We start from the raw sequence: 27,795 nt of genomic DNA, 5'->3' as shown, positions 1-27,795 counted from the left end.
ATTTCTGGGCACAGAAATGTTATCCTGCAGCTTTAAATGACCATGTAATTTATTCAACAACTCATCTATTCAACTGCAACTATGCCATAATAAAATGCTGAAGAAGAGCTGAACATGTTCGTTTCTGATTTTCAGTGTCAGGCTACTATTCAATGTAACTGTAATATGAGGCCATGTTTTCATTTATTTTGAATCAAATAACCCATGAAATAGTGTAATTGGAGAAGGTCCACAGATAGCAAGTATTTCACCTACTTGTCAGAGCTGCTATACCAGGATCAAGTTCAATACACTTGTCCTAGCAGATAGTCAACGGCAAGCTACCACATCACGTCTTGTCATTGTTGGGCCAGAGCCTCACTCACCTCTCAGAAACCAAATTGCTTCTATAGCTAATAAGATTCTGAATTAATATACTAAGAAAATGTAAACTATTGATTATACAATACAGTCGGTTTGTTCATCTCATTATTAAACCACAAAGGAAGGCATAATAAAATGGTGGGGACCATAAATCTCTCACTCTTGTTTTAAATGGGGGGCACAGACTGCAAGCAGACTTTAATATATGTGAGGCTAAAGCAGGTAATCATCCAAACAATAAAACAGACAATCAATCCTTTAGCCTTAAACCAAATGCATATAAATTATTCTTTACACCACAATCATTTATGTCAGTAGTTAGCGGTTACCCAGTGTGTGACCCATATTCATAAAAGACTCATATACTTCTCCAGTGCAATCTTAGATTGTAGCCTAAAACAATATTCTGAATTGTTCACTAATTCAGTTATAAATTATTCAATCCACAGCATAAGCCTGAGACATGTCTAATATTTTACTTTCTGAGCTATAGCATGCTAAATCATGTTAATAAGCAGAAATGGTAGCAAATGAGTCTGAGGAGCGAACTAACTTAGCACACAAACTTGGTCTTTGCAATTTATCGAAATATACACTTTTACAGACTTTCAAAAAACAAGTTTGTTAGGATTTCAATTATAAAACAATAGATATTATGGTTCAAATATTATTCCAGAGTCGATTCCAGAAAAATGTATTTTCTCGATTCTTGAGAAAAAGGGAATATGATATGTTTATTAAACATAGAGTGCTGCAGTGATTACGGCTGCATCCAAAACTGCATATTTGCCTACTATATAGTAGTCAAGAACCAGTATGTGACAAAAGAAGTATGTCTGAATTCACAGTACTTATAAAAAAGTAGTCAAAAAGTCCCCGCATGACCTACTACTTCCGGTGACATTTTGAAAAGTGCATAAGATGGACACTTTACCATCCCATGAGCCCACAGGGAAGGATTTATAAATGGAAGTGAAGCGAAGCAATTGACGCTGGTAGGTCACATGGTGATGACAACATGGCGAACGTAGGATGTCCGGATTACATTCAATAGATAATAGAACATACATTTTTTTTCTTTCTTATAAGTAATTACTTATTCAAAATATGTACCCACTCAAGAGAGTATGCGAACATTGCACGTATTTTGTAAGCCAAAAACCTGGAAATGAGTTCACACTACTTTTCATACTGAAGTACAATAAATATCACATACTTTAAATCTTTTACTCAAGTAAGTTTCTAAACAGTGACTTTAACTTCAATCGAAGTCATTTTCTGGTAAGATATATTTATACTTTAACTCAAGTGTGGCTTTCAGGTGTATATGTAAGGGATAATGTAGAGCGAGGCAGTTGTTATAGCGAATACAACCCCGACAGGCTGATCAGGACCCCGACGCCTCGCTCTACATTATCCCTTACATATTCTCGTTAGATATACATTGAAGCGGCAGTGGATTCCAGAATCCACTCCCCTCACATTTATATGACTTTTATTGGTAGCATGAATGACAAGACGTTTCCTAAAACTTGAGATTAAGGCCTAACAAAATGCATCATGTATTTCAATGCAGCTTCACAGTAAGAAACAGGAAAATAACAGTGTGAATGCCACAAACTTCATCAAAAGCAGCACTGCAGAAGATTGGTGCGTCTCAATAGTCAGGGCTGATCAGGGATTCAGCCACCTCAAAACCCTTCCAGTGCACTAAAACGTTTCCTCCCTAAAAAGTCCCCCAATGCACCGTGATAACCAGGGAGCATCGATGCACACTATATGGCTGCATCCAAAAATTGCATACTCTCTTTAGTAATTACTTGTTTTGCATAAGTAATTTCTTCACAAGCACTAAAAAAGTATGTTCTATATTAGTATGAATGTGTGTAGTATGAATTTAATCCGGACATACTGCATTCGCCATGCTGTCATTATCATGTGACCTACCAGCATCAGTTGTGTCACTTCACTGCCATTCACAAATCCTCTCCTGTGGCCTCATGGGATAGTAAAGTGGGTGCTTCTCAATACTCAGATTGATGCTTCCTTGTTTTCTCGCCCCTCTGTCCTCCAGCCCGTGACCCGGAAACCGATCAAATTCAAACATCTCAATTCTGTAATTGCACCGCGAGGAAGCGAGGAACAGGGAGCGAGGAAGCTTCCTGAAGAGTCATGAGGATACACAGGTGTATCCTTCCCTTGCATCCTAAGAGGGTTGAGGTAAGACGCGAGGAAAGGAAGTGAGGACAGGATACGAGGATGCACAAATAAGAAATGAGAAGAAATCTTCGGGAGTAATAGGTCATCCGGGTACTTTTTGCCTTTTATGAGTACTGTGAATTCGGATTTCTCACATACTGTTTTTCACATATATAGTAGAGAAGAATGTAATTTCAGATGCAGCCACTGTTCTCTTAATGGAAGTTCTGAAGCGAGAAACAAAAATCCCAAATAAACTCACTACACATAATGACACGTAATAAATGTTTTTTAAAATACAAAGCATGATTTAATTATATGTCAGCATAAACATACATCGACAGGTAATGAACATAATCTAACATTTATAATTTATTTACAGCTGAAATGTTGCACTTATATAACAAACAAAGTATTTATCATAATGTACTTTGAATAACATTGAAAAGATATATAATAAACATATCAGTTCTGCTAGCCTACCAGTAGTGATGTTGTATAATGAGGACATTGTCATGTTGCCAGAACTAGACTCACCAGTGTCCCAATGTGTAGTAAGCCATCATCCTTACTGTCCTTACAGTGCCCAAATTCATGTACACAATATTATGGTTCACGACTTTAGCTAGAGAGTTGATTGAGATGCACCCATCGTATAATTATTCTGCTCAACGTTGATTCAATTTAGTTCAGATCAGATTCAAAAAGTGTGACACTGTAAACAAATATGTTTTGGTCAACAGATCAAGTGTGAGTCACCGGGACGAAGCAGAATTCCCATAGCTGAGATATTTAATAATTTGGTAATGGAGTTGTTGAACTCGACTTAGTCATTGGCAGTCGATACTCTCGCAGTGCCTCTAAAGCAAAGAATTGAATCATTTTGGAATCGAATCTCAGTGCTTTATGAGCCACTACCAAACAGTTGAGACGTCCAATGGTAGAATAGATTTTTTTTCTTCATTCTGCATTGACCTGCATCATTTAGATGAAATAATTAGTTTTCCATTTAAACATTTATTTTATCTAAAAAAAACTTGGGAAATTGTAATATTGGAGAAATCAAACTTACGGTAAACAAGATAGGCCTAATATTTTATCTCATGCAGTGACATTCATTTTTGGGGCCACTGTATTATGCTGTGTTTTATTGCACTGCATTGCTATAGTACTGTGCAGTTTTATGATGTCCTGGATTGTATTGAGCTGATGTGTTGCTCTTTCTCTGTATTATATTGTGCTGTGCTATACCATCCTGTGCTTGGCTCTGCTCTGCTGTTTTCAGGCTCTTGTAAGAGCTCTCTGCTTGCTTGCAGCTTCTAACAGTACAGAACAGACGGGTTCCCACACGTTCCTCTCAGTAATTTGCTTTTGTCTCTGCTAGAGCCAATTAGACAATAAATGTTTACATAGACAAGCTCAATGTGCCAGGAGTTTCTGAAATGCACTTGGGTTTTCTTCAACCGCCTCTGCAGGATCATCAACTTTTCTTGGCTGCCTCTATTACATAAAAACCACGTCAGAATTCAAAACATACTCATATCCGTGAAAGAAATATCATTTTGCAGTATTTCCTCAGGAGCAGGAGAAAATTAGATCTCTGCAGAAACAGCTGAGGGTGGAGACTGAAAACACTGATTTTTTCGATAGGTTGATGCCGAAGGATGGTTACTGCACAGACTTTCAGATATTTACATTCTCTGTCTCCTTCCTGCAGGAGCAGTCTCGGATATTTAATCAAAAGCTAATGCAATGCTGTCTCACCTCGCAGGGTGAGGGAGATATATGGATGTGATTAGTTTTATGGCAGACAAGGGCAGCCAGCCTGTCTCACTGCAGCCCTGAGTCACACCCAGAAACCCCATCCAGCCCACAGCAACATGCAGCTTGAAGAACAAATAGAATCAGAGAAACTTAATATGATTTAATGGCATGTGAGTCATGTTGCAACAATGAACCACAGATAAACATGACAATAACTAGAGCCACCTCATGCCTGAAAATCTATCTATCTATCTATCTATCTATCTATCTATCTATCTATCTATCTATCTATCTATCTATCTATCTATCTATCTATCTATCTATCTATCTATCTATCTATCTATCTATCTATCTATCTATCTATCTATAGTTAATATTAATTTACACATTTATATAAAAAGTAATATTAAATAATCTGATATGAGTAAAATAGTATTTATATATAGTATAATATAGTAATTCCTAATAAATACATATTAAATATATTTAAAGCTATTAGGAATTACTAAGAATCATGTGACACTGAAGACTGGAGTAATGGCTGATGAAAATTCAGCTTTGCGTCACTGAAATAAATTCTATATAAAAATAGAAAACCATTATTTTAAACAGCAATAATATATTATAAATAATATTTCACATATTTCTGTATTTTTTATCAAATAAATGCAGGTTTGATGAGCATAAGAGTCTTCTTTAAAAACATTTAAAAATAGTAATATTTCAAACCTTTTGACCGGTACTGTATAGGCTATGTATATAATTTAAAAAATATATATGATTATACTGTATATAGTGTTTGATTGTGATGGGAGGCATTCCAAGTGAACATGAAAATGTAGTAAAGTGAATTACTGCAGAAAGTCCCTGCATAGGGACCCTGTGAACGGGAACACAGTTAAGGTTTCTGCTGCTGTTAGCTCTGGGCTGAGTGAAATGTGCTGCGTCCGCAGGCCCGCTAGCTGATATCCGATGTGAGATGGAGGTGTAATTGATAATGGTGCAGCCTCTTTTCTGCACTGCAGAGCTGCTGTACTTCCTGTGTGTTCATCTGAGTGTGTGTTTGTGTGTGTGAGTGAGAGTTTGTTTTGGTGGTGCTATATTACATTCAGCTACAGATAATATGCTGCCCTCTGTTGGACAGAGAGAACACAGGGCACTATAAAGTGCTGACTCGCTGACTTGAAAAATTCTGCTGAGACAGCTGCATAGGAGGAAGGTATACTGGCTTCATCTACAAAATTGTTTCTCAATACATAGATGCATTTTTCTCATAAGAGCTATATTGTGTTATCTGTGGGCAATGAGTTGATTGGAGGTGACCTTGGGAAAATGCATGCTGTGTAAGAATGGACAGGGGGGAGGAAGATTGTTTAGTGAAAACGTGAGAAACTGAGAGGAAATGGGAGGGAGAGGCAGAAAAAAATAAAAGAGAGGATAAGAAAAAGGTACTGACTAACTAATTATTAAGCAGTCCTTGTGTCATTCTATCTCCTTGCTTTTGTACTCACTACTCAGTATAGAGGTAGAGCCTTTTTTTAGAGAGAGTGTGTGTGTGTATGTGTGTATTTATTTATAAATCAGTAATAATAATGATGATGTCATTATTATCAATAATAATATCATCAATAAATAATAATACAATATTATACAATTATTATTATTATTTAGTGTTTTGAGCTAATTTTTGACTATAAAATGTTTTAAATATTTAGCAACACTAGAATGTCCTTAGAACTTTAACCAAACGAAATATAAAAGTAATTTTAAATACCACAAAACCATGTCTGAGACATTTAGACTATGTTTAGGTTATAATTTGAATAATTTAAGTTTTTGATTCCAACTTATTCTAAAATCATGACAAAAACATGGCAAAAATTTAAGTGGAAATATGTATATGAATTTTAGAATTTCTCATTATTTGTTTTGTTTTTAATGACAGCGGCACTCAAGCAGGTTTGTGTAAAACGTGATGATGTCATCCAGCATGATTTGAGAATGATGCAATGAAGACCATCATGAGTTTCAATAGACAAACATCTGACTGTCAATGTCAATGTCACTAATGTACTTATGTCAAGTGTGGGTTAAGAATTGTGAGGACTTTAAAAGAGCTTTATTTTATCAAAAAAATAAACATAGATGATCATTTCAAACAGGACCGAGAACAAAAGGAGAATAAATATGGAAGGAAATCAGAGGGGTAACAAGAGAGAGAGTGGGTGGGGCAAATGAACCAATAAACAGGTAACCAGAGGACGGGACCGATGCTATAAACTAAAGGACAGAAGCGCACAGATGTCAGGACCCCGACACCGAAACTGAACCAAAACTAGGCCGAAGTGTCAGTATCCAGACACCACGCCTCAAACACACAAAACAGACATGAGAGCACAGAGAACAACCCCAAATCTGTACACTCACTTAAACACAACACAAACACATTACTATCAGGATCCTTCCTGTCACCAAACTAAGAACAACCTGACAACTTATTTACTTATTGTTAATAATCTTAGAACTTTCCATTCCTTCCCAGGTTTGCATTAGATTTCATTCGATTTTGGACTCGACAGTCTGACTTTGACTAGCCGCATATTGCATCACTAAAGAAATGCGCTAGAGTTCTGAAACATAACGATATAAATAGGAGCTTCATTCTAAGGAGGAGTTTCTCTCTTTCATCCCACTTAGTTTGTCTGCTGTTTAATTCACTCTGCACTGCTTCGAGATCAAAGACACGGGAGGATCACAGGCCATGGTGCACTTCTCTCTCTCTCAGGAGAGATCGGAGCTTTGTGCTCCTCCTCTGAATGTGTTTGGCGCATTTGGCTAAACCTCACGAGATCGGCCCAAGTCCTTGATGAAAAGCTCTTTCTGAATGTCCCCAAGCATCTCCTGCAGTATGAATGCAGGACTCTAACTCTGGTCTCTGCAGATTCCTCTCATTAAATATTTAAAACTCTGAATGCAGCTATTAGTAATCGTGATACGCAAAATATTCCTTTTTCCCTCATCAAACACCTGCGCTGGTAAAATCCACCAAAAAAAAAGTGGTGCAGAAAAAGTCATGCTGCATACAGTTTAGAAACACTAAATTACTAAATTATACAATATTTTCCTCTGTTGCCATGCTAACTATTGTTTATTTACGCAATTTTCAATAATAAATAAATTTTTCTGACATTGATTTGAAATTGTATACAAGATTATTTCTGATTGAGTATTTTTTTTTATTTTGTAATTTGTAATTTATTCTTCAATACCATGCTAATTGTTGTTTATGCAATTTGTAATAATAAAAAAAACACAGTTTTCAGTTTTATACAAGCTATTATTAAATATAAGCTATTATAAAGGTAGTATTTATAATTTATTTATTCATATTCATTTATGTATATATTCTATATTTTTGGTAATTCATTATTCTTAAATACCGTGCTAAATCCTTTTTTAATTATGCAATTTCCAACTATTTATGACATCATAGTGTGCATCTGAGGCATTGTTTCCCATTGTAAGGTTCATTTCATTACAGCCTGGAGTTTTATACAAGCTTTTTTTTTTTTTTTTTTGTGCGATCTTTCCAACCACATGCTGAAGTAAATATTTGTATAAATGTGATCAGTTTGCTATAGCTTTATTTCATTTTATTTAGGCTATTACATGCATCTTGTCCCATATATGTTAATGGTTAACTGATAGCACAAAGGTGAAAGAAGTCACTGAAAATCATCAATAAGCAATTAAATGCTCATTAACTGTCAGTTGCAGTCTTTTCACAGCACTCCTGAAGTGTTAATACAACCCCTCCTTAGCTCTGTCTATCTCTCTTTCCCTCTCACATTAAATCCTTCTTGTTTCATCTCCTCTTTTACATTCAGTTGTTCCACAGGACCTCATTTGTTCACAATCTTGCATTACTCTCCTCAAATTCACAGCCAACGCCCAGCTTCTGCAGTACTGCAGTCTCTCCTTTTCCAAAAGTCTCACCCCTCCTCTTGATCACTCTCTAGTTATCTGCAGTGAGGAGGAGGGAGAGGGGGAGAGATGCCGTGAGGAAGAGCACACCTTGCGACTCACGCTGCTGCACGGATCAGTTCATCACAATTCGTTGCACCGACAGTCACTCAGGCACTTAGAGGCTTGTACATTTACACGGGAGCGTAATTCATAACCCACTGTACGCTCTGTCCTCCCTCAGGCCTCTCATTAATCCGAGCTCTATATCCCACTGCCCTCTCACAGGAGAAGAAGCATGGTTCTCGGTTCTTCATACTGGGCAAAAAATGTTTGGGACCTAAGCTGGCCTATCACATCACAACAGTGTTGCCCAATGCAACTAACTTGCATAAAACATTAAACAAGGCTAAATTGCCTCTTGCTGCAAAAAATATATCTTTTCAATAATTCTACCCTTTGAAGGTTCAAGTAAAATGGCTTGAATTCACTGAATTATTGAGGCATAAACTTGCATAAAACATTAAACGAGGCTGAATTGCATCTTGCTGCAAATGTTTTATTTATTTTATAATATAAATATGAATTACTCATTATCATATATAAATAATATATAATATAAAATAAATATTTTACATAATATAAAATAAATATTATAATCTTCATATACTATTAACATCTTATTCTATTATATTACAAAAAACTTTTACATTTTTCACATAGAACCAGTGTCCTTTTAGTATTGTTTATATAATATTTATTAATAATTTAAATTCATTTTAAGCTTTTATTTTTATTTTTATATTTTCATTTTTAATTTTCATTTTAATTTAAGTTTGAGTACTTTTTATTTGTTTTTTGTTTTAGATGTAGTTATTTAGTTACTGCATCTTTAAATAAAAGATGCAGTTATTTATCTTTAATTTATTTTTATTTCACTTTTAGTTTTAGCACTTCAACTTTTATTTCAGTTTGTTGCCAAGGCAGCATTTTTCATTTTTGTTTTTTCACTTTATTTCAATTAACAAAAATTATTTTAAAAGTTTTAGTTAACAACAACATTGTTGTTAATCGTCAGCCAGACCAGTTTTATAGTGTCTGGAAGCCAGAGGTGGACATAAAGTACATTTACTTGAGTACTGTACTTAAGTACACTTTTGAGTATATACTTTACTTGGGGGTTTTTTTTCTTTTTTTTTTCTGGAAACGTTTTACTTTAACTTCACTACATTTCTGTCAAGGTCCTTGAGTATGTTACGTCAGAACCTGACTGATGTTGGTTTTCTGACGTCAACCTGATTTTCATTTTCAGCGTCAGATTTGGTCTTCATTGTTTTGTAGCACACTAGCTTATAGATAACAGTAAGGCTAACATATTCATACTAAAAGCCAAAAAACTTAAAATAGGGCACTATTTGAGGGAACAACCATTTGGGTGTCTGAAACCGTTATGGACGTTATTGAGTGCACTTATTCAATCTCTCATTCAATCCCACTATTCCAAAAATGTGATGTTGACATGAGGGTAGGTAGGCAGGCATAGATTCATCAGACTTTTAAAAACGAGTACTACTATACTTTTACTTAAGTAAAAATCAGTCTTTACAACTTTTATTTGTAACGGAGTAATGTTTGATCAGTAGTATCAGTACTTTCACTCAAGTAAGGCAGTTGTGTACTTTGCTGGAAGCACTATAATCTAAGGACTGAATTGTCAACTATTCTGCGGAAGGGTTTTCTCATTCACGTGCCTCAACTGAGTACATATGGTTTTGAAATTGTAATGTGCTGCATTTACATATTAAGTGTTTTCATTTCATTATTTTTACTTGATTATCTTATATTTACATTGATTTGTTTACTTTGATGACCTTTTTTGTACTCTTAAGATGGCCTATAGGATAAATGTGCTCATTTTTGTGGTTGAAAATGTTGTTGTGCTTTCTGCTAAAGTTGGAAAATGTTCAATAAATATATATAACCACAGTGTTTTGGGGTAATGCATTATAAGTAACGCGAATTACGTAAACTGATTACTTTTTTTCAAGTAACTAGTAAAGTAATGCGCTTGTCTGAAGTTTAAAATCATTGCCCAGATAGCACACGTCAATTTGATGTGATGTTTACATCTGGAAGACGTATTTTTAAGAGTGTTTGCTCATCTGCAATACGTCTAGGACATTTCCTGTCAGATGTCAAATAGACGTTTAGAAGATGTCAGTTTAAAGACATCTTCTAAACGTCTATTTGACATCTGACAGGAAACGTCCTATAGACGTATTGCAGATGAGCAAACACTACGTCGACAAATACGTCTTCCAGATGTAAACATCACATCAAATTGACGTGTGCTATCTGGGTGGTTACCCGTAAGCCAATCACATAACGTTTGGTTATGCGCAGGCTCAGCCGCATCTAACTTGCACTATAAACACATGTATGATGCGAAAACAAAACCGTCGAGCGAAATACCGGAGTGAACATAGCTGTGAACGACTTTTGCAGATTATGTGAAGTAAATCTACGCATCCACGGTACAATCAGCGTCTACGTCACGGCTCTCAGCCCGCCCTCTGTTCGTTGATTGGCCGGCTGTTTTGAGGCCGGAGGAAAACGGGGAGATAGGTCGCTATCTCAGACTGAGTACAGAAGCGAACTGAAATTGAGCGGAAGTACGAAGTCTGACGTAGTCAGACTAGAAGGGGCCTTTACATTTGCCAAAAATATAACTGTTTTATTACAAATCAAACAAGTTAGCCCAGCCCAATTGAGAAAAAGTAACATACAGCATTACTTTCCATAAAAAGTAACTAAGTAGCGCAATTAGTTACTTTTTTACGCATTACTTTTAAAAGTAACTTTTCCCAACACTGACAACAACAACACCGTATAGAACTGTCCATCTAAATCACTAAATAAAACTCTCTTGCCTGCACACAAATATGTCAGTTTTGTGACAAATATGTCATTTTTATTTGTTCATTTTATTTTTGCAATTTTTCTTTTTTATGATTATAGGCTATATTATAAGTTAGAATCCTGGGCGATTGCACTTAAAGGGATACTCCACTTTTTTTGGAAATAGGCTCATTTTACAACTCCCCCAGAGTTAAACAGTTGAGTTTTACCGTTTTCGAATCCATTCAGCCGAGTTTCTGATATTCAGAAGAATATCAGTAACCAGACAGTTTCTGGTCTCATTGACTTCCATAGTACTATGAATATCTGAATATCAGAAACTCGGCTGAATGGATTCGAAAACGGTAAAACTCAACTGTTTAACTCTGGGGGAGTTGTAAAATGAGCCTATTTCCAAAAAAAGTGGAGTATCCCTTTAAACTGTCACAAAAATGACACATGTGATTGTGTTTATTTTGTGATTTTTTTCCATGTTATAGTTTTGACAGGTGGCATAAATTCACCGCCCAGTGGAAAAAGCCCAATGACAAGTCCAATCATCGGATGCACTACCTCTATGGAAAGTGACTTAGAACCTGTTTCAGATTGGGCCTAAATTGAATCAGCAAATTAAAGAGCTATCAATGGAATGGAAAAATGCTCAAGATATTTCAGATGTGATTAGAATGGATCGTGCAATTCTTAGAAACTCCTACCTGATAAAGACACATGTATTCAATTATAGATATATTTCTCTGGAAATATATTGAGGTTTCCTATTTAAGAACAGGAGCATGCAAGAAAAATGCTTGGGCAAGTAAGAAGAACAAGGTACATTGAGGATATGAGCAAGCAGAAAGGAATGCAACGTCACCATCATTCAGATGTCCAATATATAGTGAAATACTATATTTATAGTAGAGAAAAATAAGAGATTTTATGAGCTCAGCATATGAAAGGCTTAATAACAGGGCAGGTTTAATGGATCAATATATTGTTGTCGCACTGAACAAGACTGTGCAAGGCTAACAAATCTGCTGTAATGTAATGCTGGGTACAAGTTGACCAGTCGCAGCATTAACATCATCCTGAAGTGCTCTGGAGTTGTTCTCAAGGGGCGTCGTAATTTAACCTGCATGTGAGCTTCAGCAGATTTCCGAGCAGGATACAAGAGAATCGGTTCGATACTGCGGAGTGGGAGTTTGGGTAGGCCTATACGTTACCTCTGCGCAGGTAAGGGTCAGCAAAAACATAAGCATCTTAATGGGAACAACATGAAATTCTCCAATGTGAAGGCCAAGCGCCACTGACAGACCGTCGAAACCCACCATCTCTCACCCTGAGAACAAACGCACTGCATTAAGGAGTGGAGACAGTTGTCTGACTGATGAAGCAGTACACTAGAGTGCAGTATTCATTTCACACGCAGAGGGAAAAGTGTTGGCATTATTCCTCTTGACAGGAAATATGGCTGTAATATTGAGTTTTTGACTGTGGCTACACGTTTCATAAAGGTTTGCTGAATTCTTGCCGAGTGCTTTGTGCCAAATAAACGCTTTGACTGATGCAGTGGATGCCGCATATAGTCTCGTTTTACAAAAGAGTAGCCAACTTATGACAATAGACAGTTTCATCATGAGATAAATGTATTGTAGCCTACCTCTTAGCACATATTTGTAACGTTAAAGCTGTCTTGATTATATTTATTTCTCAAATAAAGGCCTATTATCAATAGAATACATGGTAATGATGATCTAATGCTGGAATGCTCTGATAAAATGCTCTGAAATGTTAACAAATTACTGTCATGGTGTATTTGTATTGTATTTATTTTTATATAAAGGAGTAGTATACTACTGGAAAATACAATTGGAAATTAAGTGTCATGTTGAAGTCTTCAATATATAAAACATAAACAGGTGTTCTATATTAGGACGTACACTAGATTGCAGGGTTTGAAGCTTTGTTAAGCATTATCCTATCACACCACATCAATGCAGCACGTTTTGACGAGATATTATTTTATGTGCTACCTACACTTTTTCAACGCATTTCACACTACTACATAAAAAAAAAAAAAACTATGTTTTGGACAGGTCTGACTGAAAAAATGACTGTTTTAAGTTCTGAGTTGCAGCACAAACTCTGGCCCACAAGTTTTTTACCATTCGGCATTTAGTCCTGTGCTGCCATCTAGCAGGGAAAGAAGGGTAAACATTTCAACAGTTCTTTTATGATAAAAAAAAAAAAAAAAAATTGTACTAAATCTTAAATGTATCCCCTATACATTTATGTTTATTGTTATTCAATAAATAGTTCAACCATTTTATATAGACTATTCATACATTTGAAAATTACATATTATATACAATACAGGCCAAAAGTTTGGAAACATTACTATTTTTTATGTTTTTGAAAGAAGTTTCTTCTGCTCATCAAGCCTGCATTTATTTGATCAAAAATACAGAAAAAAAATGTAATATTGTGATATATTATTACAATTTAAAATAATTGGTTTTCAATTTATTATACTTTAAATTATCAGTTATTTCTGTGATGCAAAGCTGAATTTTCTGGATCATTACTCCAGTCTATCACATGATCCTTTAGAAATCATTCTAATATGATGATTCATTATCAAAGTTGGAGTTCTGCTGCTTAATATTGTTTCATAACCTGTGATACTTTTTTAAGATTCTTTGATGAATAAAAAGTAAAAAAAAAAAAAAAAAAAAAAAAAGAAGCAAATGTTTTAAAAATAGAAATCTTTCGTAACAACAATAAACACTACTGGTCAGTAATTTGGGGTCAGTAATTTTTTTTCTTTCATTTTTTGAAATAAATCAATACTTTTATTCAGCAAGGATGTGTTAAATTGATAAAAAATGATAGTAAAGAAGATTTATATTATTAGAAAATATTTTTTTTATTTTGAATAAATGCAGTTCTTTTTAACCTTTTATTCATCAAATATATTAGGCAGCAGAACTGTTTCCAACACTCATAATGAATCATCATATTAGAATGATTTCTAAAGGATCATGTGATAGACTGGAGTAATGATCCTGAAAATTCAGCTTTGCATCACAGAAATAAATGATAATTTAAAGTATAATAAATTGAAAACCAATTATTTTAAATTGTAATAATATATCACAATATTACATTCTTTTTCTGTATTTTTGATCAAATAAATGCAGGCTTGATGAGCAGAAGAAACTTCTTTCAAAAACATTAAAAATAGTAATGTTTCCAAACTTTTGGCCTGTACTGTATTTCTTTGTTATTTTGAAGATCCTAGTCCAAAGACAGTGCTCTGGTAGCTCTAAAAACATTTTTATTTTATTTCAAAGGCAATTATAGCCTACATTTTCATGTATAAAGATTCAATTTATGCTGTGAAAAATTAATATCATATATGTGTACAAATATTTAGTTCCTCTTATGTTGGCTTTTATACTGTATTGTTAGATGTATATTTTTTATTTAAATCAAATTATTTCATTTTATTTTTATTTTTTGTTAGTTTAATCTTATTTGTATTATTTATGTATTGTTTTACACACTTTTCTCTAAACTTTAAAATGTACTCTAAATTGATGTATTAGAGTTTTCAAAGAAAGCTTAAACCCAGTCCCAGACTAAAATGCATGTTTGAGCTGTTTTAACTGATAGTAAATTACACTGGCATATCTTAAAATATGTCAGTGTCATTGTTTTGTCTTAAGATCCACATCAGTAATGTTTTTTTTCAAAGGCATGTTTAGTGAACCAGGCCTACATCTTTTATTATTTAATTAACTCTATTGTTGTCCGTTTTATTGTGTGTTTGTGTGTTTCGTCACACAATCTTCCCATTTGCCTTCAATGAACTGATCGTGGAAGTTCATTCAATTTTAATCCTAAACTTTTTAAAAGGTTTAAGTTTAATCAACGGCTTTTAAGAGAAATTTTGTCATTAAAACTCATTTGAAATGGACTTTACACTCAAATCAACTAGATTGGACAACTTGTCTCTATTTGGAATGTTGGAGACCTAGATGCAAAAGTTCAATTTCGAAGGTTTTGTCCCCTCCATATTTTACCTATAGCCTTGTTTGTAACTTTGATATCAACAAAATACCTGTGAAACTTAATTAAGAGTTTAATTAAAAAAAAATAATAATAATAATTTTCACCTTTCAAATACTTAATCTGGAACAATAAAGTTTTTTTTTTTTTTTTTTTAGCCTACTAATGGGGAATTTTTGGCAAAATATAATATTCACATAATAGCAAGTGAATTTGCAACTGTATTTGGCACCATTTCTTCTGGAATATTTAGTTTGAACTAAACAGATTAGATTACCTGCAACTCCCTCCCCTCTCACAAAAACACTCCCTTGTAGGACAAATAGGTTTCTCCTTTCATTGTAATAATTATAAAAAATCAATAAGAGCACTTTTCCAAAAAGACACTGTTTCACAACCATATTTAATTGCATTTTGGAGTGATGCTGACTGAAAAAAAAATGGACTTTTGTCCAATTGCTATCTCTTAACAAACAAGGTCAAATAAGTAGCCTATCTTTTAAACTCCTCCACAGAATATACCCTGCTAAACTTTATTCAAGTTTTTAAAAAAGATGAAAGCTGTAGCTTTTTTGCAAGCAGGATGTTCTAGCAGAAGGGTATGTTTTATAGTGTTTAAAAGTGGAGTCAATATTGCCCTCAAAAAACATGTGCACTCTTATAGGCCGAATATTGCTCATACGGCTCCCCCTAGCAGTTGAAATTTTGTATTGTAGCCTAATTGTATTGTTTGTTTTGATTTTTGATCAATAAAAATTATTTATAAATTGGTAATAATTTTTATTAATTAACATTTTTTACAAATATTATTATTTTGGTATACTTTTTTTTGTTGAAAATGTATTATTTATTATTGTTTTTGAATGTGAGCCACTGGGTAGCGCTACCGCTTTATCAAAGCGCTCGTTGCTACAGATGACGTTCCACGAAGAAGCAAAAACGGATTTGTTCTCCCAGAATGCCTTTCACTTCCTCTTCCCTTCTGCGGCCTGAGAACGTAAGTGCCCATACGAATCCCACTGCAGCGATGTTCAAAATAATCCCTTTATATCAACACCATCAAAGACTTTTGCGTTCAAATATCATATCGACGTTTTTACTTATGTTGTATTTAGCATTCTCAGAGAATATGACTTGTCGCCGAAGATAAAATCATAATGTTGTGTTATGTGAAAGATGATCGCCCGTGTTCTGCCATTTTCTAAGTCTCGGACAGGGACTCTGTCTTTACATGAATGCATGTGCTACATGTGCTTTAGAGCTTACGAATGGAAAATAAGATTGGATTGTAAACTCATTACATATTAATTGTAGCCAGACATAGCAATTTCTGTGTATGAATCGATGTATATATCACGCGGTGGCCACACTATTAGTGCTAGTATCCGTGTGTTTTATTTTTGTGGGCTGTCATTAACAGTTTTTTATTTTCTTTTTTTGTCGAGTTTGGTATCTGGTTTCTGCATCTTCTAACCATATGGTGTGATTGGTTCTCTCCGTAGATCTCTGAAAATGGTCCGCTACTCTCTCGACCCAGAGAACCCGACTAAATGTGAGTTGGTAGCTACTTTGTAGCCTAATGGCTGTGCTATAATGAACATGGAGTAATTGCTTTTGTATTTTACAGCATGCAAGTCGAGGGGCTCAAACCTTCGTGTTCACTTCAAGGTAAGACTTAATGCCACAATATGAGTGATTCAAGACACTGACATTCATTGATGCTTCTGGAGCTGATAATGTTTGTGTGGACACACTTAAAGTACTGCTCACAGGTTATATTGATAATTGCAACCGTGATATGACATATTTTTAGCAATCTTAATAGGAGCATTTTTCCCCATCCCAAATTTTTGCTTGTAACAACTAAATAAATTGCATCAATAACTTTGTATTGGTGTGTAAAGAATGTTTTTAATTGCTTTGAGTTCAAATAACTGTGGGTACAAATGTTGGTTAATTGGCATTTATAAAAATTGCAAAATCAAAAATGTTTAAGAGGCAATGGCTGCATCTGAAATCGCATCTGGGTTATTTTTGCCTACTTGTAGGCTGCATCCGAAATCGCATACTTCCCTACTATATATTAGGTGACAAGTATGTCCAAATTCATAGTACTTCTAAAAAAGTAGGTAGAAAGTACCTGGATGACCTACTTTTGCCAAGATCCTGATGTGTGCATATGATGGACAGTTAACTATCCCATGAGGCCACAGGAGAGGATTTGTGAATGGCAGTGAAGTGACAACTGATGCTGGTAGCTTGCATTATAATGACAGCATGGCGAATACTACACACATTCATACTATTTAGCACATACTTTTTTTAGTGGTGAAGTAATTACTTATTCAAAATAATACCTACTCAAGAGTATGTGATTTCGGACACAGCCTTAAGGTCCTTGCACACTGAGTCTGAAATTTTCGTATTCGTGAATATTCGTGATTCGGTGGCTCTGAATTTTCAAAACACCATTCAAAATGCTTGCTACGGATGCGAAAAACGTATAAAATCGAACCTGATCCGAAATTTTTTTTTGGACGGACGAAAGTTTCGGAGGCAGTGTGCAAGGCAAGCGTGATTGACATAACGTGAGGTCGTATTTATTTTTTAACGTGCGAAAATTTCGGATACGAATTTCGGACTCAGTGTGCAAGGGCCTTTACTCTTTGAGTACTGTGAATTTGGATGTACTATTGTCACATGCTGTTTTTCGCCTACCATATTTAGGTGTGAAATAAGTGATTTTTAGATTCAGCCAGTGCTTTATTTCTTTTGCTGTGACTTTAGTTTCCTTTGTGATATCGGTGCATTCTATTAATGCAAATAGCTACTTCATGATCATTAATGGTGTATTTCTTAATTTAATCGTAAGGTTAGAATGACCTTCTATCATTAAATCTTGGCACTCGTACACAAAAATGAATGGGATTCTTACCTGTCAGTACTTATCAGTTGCGCTCCATGCCTGAATAGAATAGCAAATGCACTGTGGCTGCGATGATGACTACTTAGGACACCTTTTTATTAATCATGAAAAGAATCAAGTATATTCTGAGTAGCCACATTTGTAGTTTGTTAAAGTGCTGATGGGCTGATTTACTTGAAGTGGACTTTTATTAATCGATGTCTTGCTGTTCCCCCCTCAGAACACCCGTGAGACCGCCCAAGCCATCAAAGGCATGCACATACGCAAGGCTAACAAGTACCTGAAGGATGTGATGGTGAAGCACCAGTGCGTTCCTTTCCGGCGTTACAATGGTGGTGTTGGCCGTTGTGCTCAGGTGAGGTTTTGTCCCATTCATTTAAAGCTGCCTTTCAAAACTATTCCATCCACGTTGCAATGATGACCATCTTAGGACACCTTTGGAGTTCACTATGAAAATTCAACTTATTCTGAGCAACATGTACAATAACGTTCAAAAGTTTGGGTTCTGTAAAAGTGTTTGAAAAGTCTTATGCTTCAGGTTGCATTTATTTGATGCAGGTTGCATTTTAGTCAAATTGGTAATATTGTGAAATATTACAACTTAAAAATAACTATTTCTATATATTTTTGATGTTGATGCTCATACATTTAATGTTAAAAATGGATATGATGCTAAATTTGTGGAAACGATGAGTTTTTTTTTTTTTTTTTTTAATGGAAAGTAAAAAAAAAAAAAAGCTTTTCAGAAAGATTAATCATTTTTTATTATAAAGTTTTTACTGTCTTACTGACCCCAAACTTTAGAACAGTATTGTAGCTCAGTGTGTTTCAGTTTAAGATAACGTTTAAGCTTACAGGTGTTGTCGTTATTTTCTTTTTTTTAGGCCAAGCAGCATAACTGGACTCAGGGACGTTGGCCCAAGAAAAGCGCAGAGTTCCTGCTCCACATGCTCAAGAATGCAGAAAGCAACGCTGAGCTCAAGGTAGGACCTTATGAACAATTACACTAATACATGGCCAGCATTTTGGCTTGAGTTTGTGACTGTAATTTGGCTTGCATGAATGCAGCTTTACCACTATTAGGGTTTTGGCTTTATTTCATTCCACATTGTGATCTTGTAGGGTTTGGATGTGGACTCTCTGGTGATTGAGCACATCCAGGTGAACAAGGCCCCAAAGATGCGTAGGCGTACTTACCGTGCCCATGGACGCATCAACCCCTACATGAGCTCCCCATGCCACATCGAAATGATCCTCACTGAGAAGGAGCAGATTGTTCCCAAACCAGAGGAGGAGGTGTCTCAGAAGAAAAAGGTATGGTTGTTAATGTTCTTCTGAAGTAAAGTAGTTCACTTGGCTGTAATGATGACCACTTAGGACACCTTTGGATTAATGATGAAAAGAATGTACTTTTCTGAGCAGCCATTGTGCATTAAATGGAGTTGTGTGGAGTTTGTTGAATGCACATTAACTAATATTTGTTTTCTCTTTGCAGATTTCTCAGAAGAAACTGAAGAAGCAGAAGCTTATGGCTCGGGAGTAAATGTAAATAAAGTCCAACGTTCGTACTACACATTGACTCTGCTCCTTTTCTTGTATATTCAGTTTTTTATTTTACTTTAAGGCATGATGCTAATGTCATTTTAAAAGGGGGAAAAAATTGTCTAAGCAGTGTCAAACTGTTCAAATGGTCCACTAGTGCCAAACAGAAATATGTCAGTACTAAGCAAAACTTGGGTTGTTTGACAGGCGGAACACTAGAATTTAGTCAAATATTGTGTAATAAACAGTGCATTAAACAAAGACTTCGTTCAATTTAAATCCTTCTTCACAGTGTGTATTGATGTGTGTACTTTTATCTTGTGAATCAAGATCTTTGAGTGTCCTTTGCCAAAAAGATGTCTTGTAGTGATTGGCTTGGTTGTTGGTTAAGAACCAGAGTTTGATATGAACCTTGATGGGGTTTAACTAGATAGTAGTTTAAGTATCCTTAAATAGTTCAATTTAATATTTGTTTGGTTGTCAGTCATTTAAATACTTGTCTAATCAGATGTTGACAAATTATGCAGTCAGTGAAATATACAACCAGAATATGCATATAGATATATTTTATATAACAAAACATATTGACTAAGTATTTATAGTGAATTAAAATGAGTCTTGCCTCATTTATAAACCGTTTTGTGTTTTTGGCACGACCTCCATGCGCTTTAATACCAGAGGACATAACGCTAGGTTCAACATTAGAGGGCGCTGTAGCACCGCAAATCTGTCCATGTGAACAAAATAAAGGTGGCAAGAGCTTTCTCTTGAGGAGGGACTCCGTTTAGGTCATGTAGGCTGTATGGTAATACAAAGGAATTAAAAAAAAAATTCTGGACTTAATTTTAAAACGTGTGAATTCCTCATCTTGGGATTTTTGCTATTTCTGAGTTTATTATTCCTCAAAAAGCGCAATTTAATAGAATTATATAGTACTAATATGTGTTTGTATATAAATATTTGTAACTCAGTTTTATTTGTAACAGTAAATCTATGAATCACATTTGTGTAGATAGATTTTATGCAACATGCAAATATACGACAGTAATCGTGAATCGGGTCATTTTTAATGCAACAGGAGGGTTGCATTAGTCGCCACATCCCAGTATGCTATTCCACTCTTTGACCACTAGATGCTGCAACACTGCAGTTTACATTAGGTTATAAACCTTAGATGGAGTAAGATAGCAGAGAAAAGGATAGCCTACATCATGACACAAAAACATTGTTTCCCTTTGGTTGTTTTGCATAACTTAGGCTATTTCAATAATATTCTGTAACAAGTCAGCCTCTTTATCTTTAATGGACTACTGATATTTTGTTAATTAGATTAATACAGCATGTGGCCTATATGCACAGAGGGATCTACTACAGAACCTTTAAGACTGCAGCTGTGAGTTTCTAATATTTCACAGGTATTCAGTTGGCGCTTAGTTTATTCAGAAGAAACCAAATAATACAGTAATATTTGCCAATAATAACAAATCCAATATCAATTTGAAGGAAAAAAAGTGGCGGAAGGTTTTGATGAGAAGGTGGGAAATACATGAAGCCTATACGGGTGGAGCTCAAAGTTGAAGTAGGCAAGTTTATATAGCACATTTCATACACTATGGCAATTCAAAGTGCTTTACACAGAAATGAATTAAAATCATCACAAAATAAATGCAAGGAAAATTAAAACATAATTTTTTTTTTTTTTTTAAGAGATAAATGATAGGCTACAGTTATAAAATGAATTAAAAGAGTAAAAACATGATACATATATAAACTTCTCATCTGGCAAAACACCGGTGTATCTTAGTAAAATGATAGTGTTTATTCAAGCTTCATCCTTCTGTGATTGTGTTGTGATCCATCGGAGTGTTTAAACGCTGCATGTCCACAGAGACTTTTAAGCTCATAAGATATCCCACCGCCTCACATGACCGGCACGCATGCAGATGTCCCTTTATTTAAGAAATAGATCTCAAATTGACTACATTGATTTTGTCCCCTTTTTGTATTTAATAGTGGGTCGGATGGCAGCTCTTTTAATGTGCAAATGAGAACCAATGAGGACATACTCCTAAATTCAGTTCAGACAGAGGAACTCAGCTGACACGGAGCGCGTCACTGCCGGGCTCAGCCAATCACGTCCCACCGAGCCCCTCTACTTTCCCAGGCACGCTCTCAAAGTTTTGACTTTTTGCAGCAAAAGACAGCAGGTTGATGAAAATGTTTTATTATCTTCCAGATCTTCATGTGAACTACCCAGAAAGACTCTCTTTTTATTTATAGATTTCAAAACACTCTATCTTTTAAAGGACGGCTCTCTGTTGTAGGCTATCATGCCATATTTGCAAGCTCTGAAAGAAGGGAATGGATTTTGCCAGAGGAGATGGGTTTGAAGCTTCAGTACATCTGATTGGGATTTTTTTAGAGAAATTACTTTTTGTCTGAAGGCTTGAGATTGTGAGGTAGCCTAGCCGGTTTTTGATTTTCTTTTCGGTAGGCTATTCTACGTTTGTGTTCACGTTTTCCTCCGGTCTCCACCGTCTTGCTTCTTGCGCAATATTTAGTTAAAGTTGTAGTTTCTTGGTTATGTTAGCGGTGGGGCAAATGGACGGGTCTCGCCAGAGCGCTTTCCTACTCAATACCCCACCTTTGGCTGCTTTACACAGTATGACCGAAATGAAGACACCCCTTTACCCAGCCTACCCGTTATCTTCCACTGGACCAGCATCCTCCACTTCACCGACAGCTACCTCTCCGAATCCAGGTGGTATCCCCGTGTCGTCCCCGGGGATCAAAACATCCAGTGGACTTTCAGTTCTCGGATCACACCATCAGTCCGCGGTCGCCACCCCTCACGGAATAAACGACATCCTCAGTCGCCCGGCGATGGTCACCGGAATGGCAGCGGCAGCGGCGGCATCTTCTCCCGCTGGGATCTTGTCCGGACTGCCCCGTTTCAGCAGCCTGAGTCCCCCGCCGCCGCCAGGGCTGTATTTCAGCCCCAGTGCCGTGGCGGTGGCTCGCTATCCGAAACCACTGACAGACCTGCCAGGCAGAACCCCGATATTCTGGCCTGGAGTCATGCAGAGCCCGCACTGGAGAGACGCCAGATTTGCATGTTCACCACGTAAGTGGCGCGATTCATTCGCGATTAACTTTCTTGAAAGGCTCTTATAGCGATTGATTTGGCATACTCATCCAAAATATTACTTGATAACAATAAGCACAAACATAGCTAATCATAGGGTGTAATAATAACAATAGCTGATTTTTATTTGATTTTGCCCTCCTACAGATCAAAACTCAGTGCTGCTGGACAAAGATGGAAAAAGGAAACACACTCGACCGACGTTTTCCGGGCAGCAAATTTTTGCTCTGGAAAAAACATTCGAGCAAACGAAATATTTAGCAGGACCCGAGAGAGCGCGGTTGGCCTACTCTTTAGGAATGACAGAAAGCCAAGTCAAGGTAAGACAGTCCTAATAGTTTAGTTTATGTATGAGAGGGGAACACTTTGACTGGCTTGATTATTCATTAATTCAATAGCTATTAAAAAAGAGAACTCAATGTGGGATCGGCCTAATAAATGTGTTTATTCATACCTTCCTACATCTGTTAATTTATAACTTTTATGCATAGGTCTACATCAATTTATTTCTCTAATGTAGGCTATTTACATTGTAATGCAAAAATTATTTTCATATATAGGCTATATTAAAGTTGTTCAGTCATGGAGTTATCTTAAAACAAATCATTTTTTTGTTGTTGCAATTATTGCAATAAAACAATTTAATACCTCAGAAAACTGGTCGAATTGTATATCCGTTGATATAGGCTATTTGATTGAATATCTCAGCCTATTTATTTTCCGAATATTGGAATATTCACTTGAAGTGAAATTAGGAGGTTAGGATACAGATAGGCTATTTAAAGAGCTCTGTTCAAGTTATATATTTTTTACATATATCAGCCTTTTCATGCTTTAATTTGTTTGACACTGAAAAATGTTTTTGGACGACATGCTATTATAATCCAACACTTATATGCTGATTTTTTTTGGTGAAGATAAATCATAATTTCTGTGTGGATTAAAATGCGTTTTTATCTCTCTTTTTTTTTATTGTAAAGGTGTGGTTTCAAAACCGAAGAACAAAATGGAGAAAACGGCACGCGGCTGAAATGGCCACGGCGAAGAAAAAACAAGATTCAGAGACCGAAAGGCTGAAAGGGGCCTCGGAAAATGAAGACGACGACGACGACTACAACAAACCTTTAGACCCAAACTCGGACGATGAAAAAATAACGCAGTTACTGAAAAAACACAAACCAAACTCAGCTCTTATTATCCACACATCGGAAAACGAGAGCTCGTAAAGCGGAAGCGGGAGATGGGTTGTCAAATTCATCAAGAAGTGTCAAAAATAATACTGTAGGCTACTGTTTTTCACCAAGTTTGAGCTCTGGTTTGAGAGGAAGGATGCAAATCAGAGGAATATGCACTATTGGTGGAGCTGAACGTGCATCAGTGTCTGCAATAGACACGTTTCAACGTAAAGACAACGGTACATTTTTTGTAAATTAACAGCGTGAGTTGTATCGCATAGGAATTATATTACTGTGAATATTTATGTGTAAAATATTTTGAATAGTAAACATGGCAGAATTCGTTCACTTCGCCTCAGTTTAATTTTTGGTTTAGGCTTTGTGATTTGCATTTTCATATCATTAATTTGTATAGGTGCTTATCACCCTGAGTTATTTTATGTTTTATTTTTGTCTATGGGTATAAGTTGCCTCAGCCCTTTTGGTCCTTAAAAAATATTCAACCATGGAAATATAGAATAATTTTCAGAGTTGACCACTGATGGTTAAAGACATAAGCGACAGCCTGAAATGAGGCTCAGCCACACAAAAAAAAGGCCATAACAAGTGTAAATATAAACAAACACCTAACCATATATTTGTAATATAATGCTAGTGTTCGTCTCCCAATGTTAGAATGTTTCTTTAATTTTTTTCATGATTAATTTATGATATTTTAAGTTTGTAACAGTGTTTGAATCCTGCAAAATGCGCCTTGCAGGTTGTGTATTGCACTTTTATTTAATAAAATGTTAAACATATGGGATATTTTTTCTTTCTGTTATTATCAAATCGAATATAAATATTTTGTGAATAAACTACAACGAAGTTTTCAAGCATTAATAAATATGCTGGCCGATTCTTGATTAATTATTGAATCTTCGCTTCTGCAAGAAGTTGTCTCACTTTTAGTGAGTCATTGACGTGGCAACTCTTATTAAAATGTATTTTATATATAGTCCTATAAATATTTTGTATTATTATTCGTTATTCGACAATATCAACACGGTGATCTGTTTCATTTCAGTAATTGAATAAACATGTTCTGTTATTGCTCTGTGTGAACACATTTAATTGTTTTAAAGACAATTACCCCGAGCTCTTGCATAATTTACTAGATTTTCGATGTATTTTCGTTCATTGTGAAATGTCGATGACGAAAAAAAGGACATAACTGGTGGGAAAATGAAAGTAATAAAGCGTTTGGTCTTCAGCTGATCGCGTCACAGCTTCAATATGTCAGCTGATTCGCGCGATTAGATCACCATGTTCTTTGGAAATTGAAAACCACTCAACCGATTTGTTCTCAACAAACCAACAGAAATTTTTAATTTATAAGGTGAGATGATGCACCGTGCACCGTTGTACTATCAGAAAATATTTTGAGCTGGTATTTTTGAAGGACAGCAGGTCCAATGCTTCTCCACAGGTTATCAACCAATTTTTTTTTTTTTTTTTTTTTATGCAGCATTATCTATTTATCATTGTAGGCAGACCTACAGTTATACTAAAAGAAAAAGACACTCACATTTTTATTTCTACACATTTAGGCTATTCATTTTACTCATTTAATTATTTTGATGCGCAACTCATATTATAATATTAACGGTCCATATAGGGTTGCCAAAAGAACGAAATGGTTTAAAACTGTTATTAATATGGGGGGAAGAATTTAGCCACATGACAGCCTTTAGATGTTCAGCATTTTGCACGTTATCGAATTGACAAAGGCGACTAACTTAATCTCATGCACTTGGCAAGGATGTGTGTCTCAGTGCATACAAATAAAATCGTGTTTGAAATAAAACAATTTAGGCTGAATTTATAACTGAAAAAGTTAATTCTACGACAAAAGAAAAAAACATTTAGCCTATTTTAAAGATATGTGTAATTATATAGGCTATTATCATATAAAGAAGCAGAATGCCTGATGATTTGATGCATCACAGAATGGAAACTGTCATGGTTCTGTGATGAAATTGCATTTTAACAACTTTTCAAAACGGTTAAAAAAAAAAAGATCATTAGGCTATCATTCCCTAAACATACAATAATTTTGTAATTTACACGCGTGACACGTGAAGTTGGAAATCTGTGAGAGCGTTCCAGAATCTGACCGATTTGCAAATGTAGAAAGTTTTCATTAATACAATAAAATAAAATTGAACATTCTTTCTGACACATGTTGAATTTTGCCTTGTTTTCCTCCCCAAGCATTCCAATACTGGGCTTTTTCCATTTTAGTATTTTTCTGCAATTAACCATTTTTCAACTTTTACAACATATTCTCTTTTATTCGGTGGTTGCGTCAATCAAATGGCCTTTACCCAACAGGGCTTTGACTTTCCATAAAAAATAAATAAATAAAACCCCCCAGAAATTAGAGAACTTTTTCAATACGAAAACTCATAGCCTACTGTAAACAATACTATAATCTCTCTCTATATATTTGTATTATTATTATTTTCTATATCCGTGTAACGGTTCATCTTGTTTTACAAAAACATTCATGTTGTTTTCATTGCATTATTTCTTAGGCTCGAGATTTCAGCATGTCAAACTCGAATTAATCTATCTTTATTTTGCTACATGTGTAGGCCAATGACCTGATGTCAATAAGGTATCAAATTACTGTTGAGCGAGAGCTTAATGAACTCTCATCTACAACAATTAATCTCTGATTGCTTCACATTAAAATACATTCATGAATATGCTCATTAGCACTATACTGTACAAAGCCATTTCAAATGAGCACATCACGAAATGAGCTAATGCAAAAGAACAAACAATGCTGAATGGCGACTGAAAATTAGTGAAAGTAGATGATTTTGAAAACATTATTTAGTAAATGAACAATAATAAAGAAGTTTTGATTTATTTTAATTTTTCTAGTAATTTTGTTTATGATTATGTATGAATGATGTAGTGGGGTTAAATTGATTCCTCTTCATTTATGGAAGCAATGATTAAGTGAACAATGCTTCATTCATTGTAGATGTTATAGACAAATTTCTATATTATTTTCAACTCAAATGCATCATCCCTACATTTCTAAAGTGCAATGAAAGAGGCAGAGCAGGTGGACCAGGCGTATAGGCAGGAAAGACCCGGTTCTGCAGGCTTGCTCGTTCCCCTGATCTGAGTAGAATTATGATCCATCACCAAGGTCCAGGTGTGGTGAACATGGCGTCTGCTCCTCAGGGGAGATATCTTAGCATCTGCTGAGTGCCTGCTGATGTACTGCTCCAGGAACAGTGCTGGGGCTGCAGCTGGCCACATGATCCTGGGTCAGTGCTGCTCTCCCATCAGACACTTGTTGTAAGCGAGGTTAATTAGTTGAGAAATAGCAGTTGCCTCCCACAGCCCTTACCTAAGATGACATGCATATTGGAAATGTACAGTTTATAACCAGATTCGGAAATTAATTTCAAATGCCTCTTAAATTCCCAAATTTAAACTGGGCTGCAAACAGGATGCATTAAAATGAATTGAAATTCAAAGAAATTCATATACCCAGACATTTTAACTTGTTTGAAAGTTTTGAAAAAAAAAAAAAACGTAAAAAAAACCAGACAGACAGACAGGCAGATAGATAGATAGATAGATTATTAAGTAAATAAAATGTATGCATGATTAAAAAAAGAATAATTATATGGAATTGTCAAGTTCACATAACTTAATTTTTTCAAGTTTATTTACCTAATAATTTT

General features: G+C 35.4%; 2 protein-coding genes across 2 annotated transcripts; both read left to right on the top strand.

Annotated features, from left to right (window-relative positions):
• The first annotated feature begins 16,183 nt into the window (after positions 1-16,183).
• Positions 16,184-19,757, top strand: rpl17 (ribosomal protein L17). Its single transcript, XM_084387605.1, has 7 exons — positions 16,184-16,255; positions 16,761-16,810; positions 16,886-16,926; positions 18,405-18,539; positions 19,069-19,167; positions 19,307-19,498; positions 19,680-19,757. The coding sequence occupies exons 2-7, from the start codon at positions 16,771-16,773 to the stop codon at positions 19,725-19,727; spliced, it is 555 nt and encodes a 184-aa protein (XP_084243731.1). The 5' UTR covers positions 16,184-16,255; positions 16,761-16,770; the 3' UTR covers positions 19,728-19,757.
• Positions 19,758-21,745: 1,988 nt separating this feature from the next.
• Positions 21,746-25,088, top strand: nkx6.1 (NK6 homeobox 1). The gene is made up of 3 exons (XM_084386245.1): positions 21,746-22,850; positions 23,019-23,191; positions 23,852-25,088. The coding sequence occupies exons 1-3, from the start codon at positions 22,310-22,312 to the stop codon at positions 24,095-24,097; spliced, it is 960 nt and encodes a 319-aa protein (XP_084242371.1). The 5' UTR covers positions 21,746-22,309; the 3' UTR covers positions 24,098-25,088.
• Positions 25,089-27,795: the final 2,707 nt, after the last annotated feature.

The sequence above is a fragment of the Rutilus rutilus genome (genome assembly GCF_951802725.1).
Source record: "Rutilus rutilus genome assembly, chromosome: 18".
NCBI classification, from domain to species: domain Eukaryota; kingdom Metazoa; phylum Chordata; class Actinopteri; order Cypriniformes; family Leuciscidae; genus Rutilus; species Rutilus rutilus.
Note: the sequence above shows the minus strand (reverse complement) of the source record. Positions and strands in the feature narration are given on the sequence as shown.